Source organism: Pithys albifrons, chromosome 6, assembly GCF_047495875.1.
Source record: "Pithys albifrons albifrons isolate INPA30051 chromosome 6, PitAlb_v1, whole genome shotgun sequence".
NCBI lineage: Eukaryota > Metazoa > Chordata > Aves > Passeriformes > Thamnophilidae > Pithys > Pithys albifrons.
In genome coordinates, this window is record NC_092463.1 from 26,483,751 (window position 1) to 26,489,878 (window position 6,128).

Genomic DNA, 6,128 nt, shown 5'->3' on the forward strand with positions numbered 1-6,128 from the left:
GCACAGATCACAAGCAAATCCTACTTAAGGAGTCTAATGCCCACCACCTTCCCCAAGCGAAAACCAAACCCCAAACCCAAAAAAACCCACCCAAACCAAAAACCATGCAAAGAGATTCACTGCACATTACCTTGGAACAAGTTGTTGTTTTACCACTTCCTTGCAAACCAACGAACATTATAATATTCTGTTTTCCTTTGGTAGGTGTCCATGCTTTGACTCCTGGATCCACAAGCTAAAGAACAAAGTGTAACATATGTAGCAGAACCAAATTTCAAAAGCATAGACAGTTGGTATCATGCAAGATGCCTGGTTTCACATTCAATGGAGCAAAACAATTTTTGCATATTTAGTCTTAATTTTGCTTAGATTCGTGCTGATTTATAGTGAACAGCTACAGCCCGTGCAAGGTATTTTTTGTTATGCAGAATAATTCTGTCACAGTAACTGTTAATTTCAGTCAGGGTGGCCTGTGTAGGTGGCACAAGTGTAGCAACCAGCACAGAAACAAGACCTCCAGCCCTCCATCACTGCTCAGGATGGGCTTCTTCTGGTGAGAATCCTACAGCACTGAAGGCTTTTTAGGACTGGTGACTCACTTCTGAAATGAGTAGAAGGTACATACATTCCTGAGAGCCATCATATGGCTGGGCAGAGTACAGAACAAAAGACTATACTGTTAACTGGAAGGAGGCTGACTTGACCAAACAGGCAAATTAATGGGAAGTGTTGCCATGAACTGCTGGGTTGTCACTTAACACTTTTTCAAAGGCTTATAAGTAGTCTGAATAAATCTTCATTAGGATAGCAAAGGTGTGTTCTGGGACAGCCAAAGACAGTCCAGGAGTCAGCAGTGCTTTTACTTTTACTTTGTCTTTATATTGCAATTGAAGAGTAAGAACAGTTGAACTTAAAGCTTAAACTGAAGTTAGTTTGAGAAATGCCCAGGCAGTAGTTTCAATTAGAGTACTACTGTTGGCAATAGTGAGCAGCCTTATAACTTACCTGCAGGTACCACATAACCACCCAAAAGCTTGGCTTGTTACTGCACTGCTCCCACAGCCCAGGCTGCACAAGAAAAGGGATGCCATGCAGAACTGTGAAGTCCTACCTTAACAAGCTCCTTAAAGACTGCATGCTGGATCATTTTTCTTTTGTTAAGGCCAGATGCCATTTCTTCAAGATCAATTGCAGACCTGAAATTAAGAAAACCATGAAACACTAGTGTAACTTAAAGCATTGCTTGAACCTAGTAATAAAGTCTTTGCAAGAGCAACAGCATCCTAACCTGTGCTGAGTTTGCAGATAGCATTTACTTAAGATGTGACATGCATTGGAGACACTTCTGTACAGAGGGCAAAAACAGGTTTCTAAAATACTTGCATCTTTCAGACTTGCATTTACTTTAATTACACATCTGAAAGTAGGCAAGGTAACATACACAGATCTATTTATAGGCAGCACAGAAGGTGTAAAGATGAAGTGTCTAGGAAGTAATGAAGGACTTGTTTATCAGACAACTTAACTGATGACAGCAACAGTTTTCTTAAAAAAGCCTGTAAAAGCAATAAATAGCTAAACATGATGAAGATTCTTTTGATGAAACGGACTAAACATTTAGTGCAAACTGTATTTTCCTGTTAAAGGCGAACTGGGTGTGTCTAAAAAATATAAACTTGCAAATTCGTTATTATTCTGCAATCTCAAAATTACAACTTTTAAAAAAATCGAAAGTTGTACGCATTTTGAATCTTCACTTACTTGACATTTTCTCTGAGTTGCTTCACAAGTTTGATATTAACATCAGCTTCCAGTAATGCTGTACATACTTCTTTTAACATAGCATTTAAAACCTTTGGAGTATAAAAGAAAAATTGTTTTACAATACACAAGATTGACTAGACCAGTATTAGTTCAAATAAGAATGTGGAAGTCTATTTATTATATAACCATGGCTTTTATAAATTCAGTGCATACCATTCAATAAATATATTGACCTCCACAAAATGACACTGCAGTTGTTTCTATGTAAATACACTTTCAATTCGGAAGGGTAGTAGTGGCAGGGCAGGGTTCTCAACTGTAACAATTGCACAGTATATAACATAGTAACACAGAACACTTCCCACTGCATTACGGCCAATTGCAGCTCAGAAACCCTGTTCATTAGTTGAAACATTTTTCAAAGTGAGAAGTCTTGAACAGAAAGGTTTTTTGAAAATAACACCTGCATAAAGGACCTCATTTGTGTATCTTGAGTTCTTGCAGGATAAAAGTTTCTACTGCTGAAAAAAATTAATTGGGCTGTATTTGATTCAGTTACTGATTTGTTGTCTCCCAGCTGATGATATATTAAAAACTTCCCTCTATGCACAAATCCCAACCCTACAGCTCTCAGTAAGTCTCCTTTTTAGTCACTTTAGGCCAACTGTTTATCCACCTGAAAATAGTTTCTAACAATTTATTTACTCAGAGGCACTTTTAAACCATCACATTACTTAGTTTGCCACCTTCCTTTCAGTACTGTAAGAGAATACACCTAGTTATCATTTCAAACACTTAATTATTAAAAATACAGACTGTACTAAGTGAAACAAACTTCCAGAACCACACACTGGCTTCAATATAAAGGCAGCAAACATAACACATTTCTTACATTTCAGGCAGCAAAGCTTACACTGAAAGCTATTTGTTCCTCCACACTTGAGCTTCTAGCAGCCTAGTACACTTCCACACATCACTCAGGGCAGGTACTTGCCTTCCATCCAAACTTTGGTGCACGCCTTATCCAGCATTTCCTTCACAGAACACTGATCTCCCTAAGCACAGCCACCAGGCTTAAGGACCCTTTGACCACAAGACCCACTATGTCTGAGGTGATTACACACGGATTAATCTAGTTCTAAGTTCTAGCAGCACTGTCAAGGACTTTCAGGGGGTTAAACCTCTAGCAGAAACTTTACTTGAACGAAGAGAAGAGCCTGATGATAACTTGGCCTCAGAACTTCTCAAGCGTTGGTGCCATCACACCTGCACCCACCTACCTCCTCATTGATAATGGTAGCATTGCTCAGGGAGCGCAGCGCTGAAGTGATTTTTCTTCCAAGATCTGCCAGAACCATTTTGGCGGCTTCAAGCACAACTCAGAAGACTCTGGAAAACAATTGAAAAAAAAAATTTAAAAGTAGTTGAAGTTATGCCTTCACAAGTTAATTATTCCAGTAACTTTGGGGTGAATATTCCTGCTTTGCATTCCAGAAAGTGCATAAGTTTTACTTTTTACAGTTATTTTTAGGAAATATTGACCTGAAGCTAATTTTAGGCTATTCTGATGGCCTACTTAAAAACAGAGAAATCACACGTCAATTAGGAAGCATTTCACTGTGTAGAATGTAAGTGCATTGAATTCATCATGAAAATACAGTCCAGCCAGACTTCCAGAAAGTACTCTATCTGCTTTTTATCTTGTTATCAGCAATACACTATATGGCAGAATAAAATCAGGGATAGCTCAGAAACTCTGCATCCTGCAAAGCCAGCATTGAACACCATTTATTGATTGCATTTTATCTGCCTCCCACTAAACCAGACTGAATTTCCAATTTCACTGACCCTATAAACATACTTGCATACTAATAAGCAAAATTCACATTGTTTTCCCAGTAAATACATTAAAAAGTACAGAGTATTTTTGTTCACTACAGACACAAATCTCACACACAAGCCTAAAGCATACCACAACTTACAGTTAGGAAACCGTAAAAAGTTCATTTCTGAAGGGTTCAAATATTGTAGTCAACATGTTAAACCACTCCACCTCCTATATATATTCCAGATATATTCCAAAAGAGCTAAAATGAGTCACTCATGTAAGCCAACCTCCTGATTGCTCTCTCTAATCAAGAGGTACTATTGTTACAAAGTTGGCAGGTTAAACCAACATCAAAACTCCAAAATGAACTGCCAGTCTCACATCCCCCACTAGATACTGAGGTCACAATGCAGAACAAAATCTCCAGGACCTTCAGAAAATGTAGGATAAATAAATCCAGTGTAAGTACAGAACAGGGGTATAGCAAATGGTGCAAATAAATATATTTACACATTTTAGATTTAATGTACAGGCAATTCCAAAGTAACATCCCTTACCACATCATCTCAATAGTCACTGAAAAATTAGTTAATGCTTCCTAAAGAACTCTGCCTGTAGAGTATTTGCAAATCAGTACATTTAACAGATATGGATGTCCATCTTCTTACATTGCCGGAAGAGGACTTATGCACATTATCTGAAGGGGTAAAACTCCAAGGTTTCCTTTCACGGCATACAAGTCACATAACTGCACAATAATTCTAAAAAAGCACTGTCATCAATATCATCTACCAAAGGGTCTCAGCAAAACAGACGCTCAAAACATTTTTCAATCTTATTTCCTATGAAAATCACAATAATTCAAAAATAAAACACTTTAAATTAAAAACAGCATTGCAATTCTGCTTTGAGCTGCTAAAACTGCAGCTACAGACAAAACCAAACTGTAATACTTGGATGTAACTGCTAAGAAATTTGATAAAATGACCAACATACAGAAACCATGTGACTACTCAATATTTAAAATTAGTTTCCAAAGTTCTATGGATCTCCAGATACAGAAAATTTATATCCCAGAATACAAATGTTTGCTCTGCAGAATTCCAAAAGCTTCTTCCAACAGCCTTATAGTAGGAATAATGCAAATTCTTAGGTAGGGAGATGAGTTTAAGCATTTTCATATCAGTTGCTCTCGCTAGCACATTAAGAAATCACAAGCCATCAGATTTACCAAGGAGTGCCAAGCATCGAAATGAATCGAGCTTGTCCCACAGAGTCCATCCAAGCCGGAGCCCACACTGCAGACAATGGGCTGGTGGGCAGGCAGCCAGGAGGGCATTAGCAGTGCCTGCACTGCAGAACATGGACATGCTGAGCATCCCTAGTTCTGGAGAGTCCAGCATGCAGCCCCCTCCCAACACACTGAGCAAGGTTACACCTGGCAGGGCCCCCAGAGCACACGCTGGGCTGCAGCGAGCAGGGCCCTGCACAGTCCGAGCTGCCCGGGCACTCCCCCACCGAGCTCCTAGGCCCTCCTGCTGCTGCACAGAGTGCCAAGACTCCGCAGTTCTGCCGGGAACAGGCACTTCAGGAATCAAAGAGCAGCAGAAGTAGCGGAGGAGTTTATTAAGCCACAGCAACCAGCAACGAAGCAGCTCTGAAGAGACAGACTGCCCAGCCCTCAGCACAAACCTCTGACCAAATCTGCGTAGCTAACCTAGCAGTACTCCTTAACGTACAGGACTTTAAAAAGGTAAAAGCTTTAAAATGTAAGAGCTGTTTGAACAGCTGTTTAAAAGACAAGCAAAAGGGAGATAAAGTCTGTACAAAAGACTTATATCAAATGTTCACATACGTGGCTTCAGATCAACCGTCTAATAATGTAACAGCGAAGCAGCTGTTGCACAGGGACGAATGGCTTGAACTACCGCAGTGACACTCAACCTCTGCTTACGAGTTTCCATCTTCTAAAGTTACGGGGCAGAGGACGGGAAGGCGCCGCCGGGGCGGCAGCGGGGACCGGCTGTCTCGCTTACGGCTCAACGCCCTCATTTTCACGCGAAAGGAGAGAGAGATGAAGGCACAGCCTTGGATCCGTGCCCGGTCGCTGCTTTTCCCTGGGCACCTCGGGCCGGCCACGAACAGCGGCTCGGGGGAGCCCCGTCCCGGGTACTCGGACAGCGGAGGATGCTCAGAACTGCTGCCACGGTCCTCTGGCGGGCCCGAAGCCCTGCCCGGCCCGTGCTGCCACAGGCACCGGTGCCCGCCTTCTGCGCCCGCCGCGCCCCGGGAAAGTGCCGCCGGTGGCGGTCTCGCTTACGCGGCAGCTACGGCGGCAGCGCAGGCACTCACCGGGAGCGCGGCGCGGGGGCCGCGGGCGGAGCGGAGCCGCGTCCAGCCCAGCCAGCCGAGCTCAGCCCAGCGCAGCCGGTGGGGCGAGGCCGCCCAGCGAGGAGACGCCGCTGGAGCTGCGGCCGCCGCCGACGGGGAAACGTCAGCACTGGCGCTCACCCCGCGGACCCTACTTCCTTCCGCT

General features: G+C 42.8%; 1 protein-coding gene across 2 annotated transcripts in view; it reads right to left on the minus strand.

Moving 5' to 3' along the window:
* LOC139673027 (signal recognition particle subunit SRP54) overlaps nucleotides 1-6,120 on the minus strand; it is a 36,361-nt gene extending 30,241 nt beyond the window's left edge. The window contains exons 1-5 of one of the 2 annotated variants that reach the window (XM_071557934.1): nucleotides 5,945-6,120; nucleotides 3,045-3,153; nucleotides 1,762-1,853; nucleotides 1,112-1,196; nucleotides 131-235 (exon numbers count right to left, since the gene is read on the minus strand). In XM_071557934.1, coding sequence (XP_071414035.1) covers nucleotides 131-235; nucleotides 1,112-1,196; nucleotides 1,762-1,853; nucleotides 3,045-3,122 — 360 coding nt within the window. In that variant the 5' untranslated portion in view covers nucleotides 3,123-3,153; nucleotides 5,945-6,120. The remainder of the gene's footprint in view (nucleotides 1-130; nucleotides 236-1,111; nucleotides 1,197-1,761; nucleotides 1,854-3,044; nucleotides 3,154-5,944) is intronic. The other variant, XM_071557932.1, reaches the window with a different exon arrangement.
* Nucleotides 6,121-6,128: the final 8 nt, after the last annotated feature.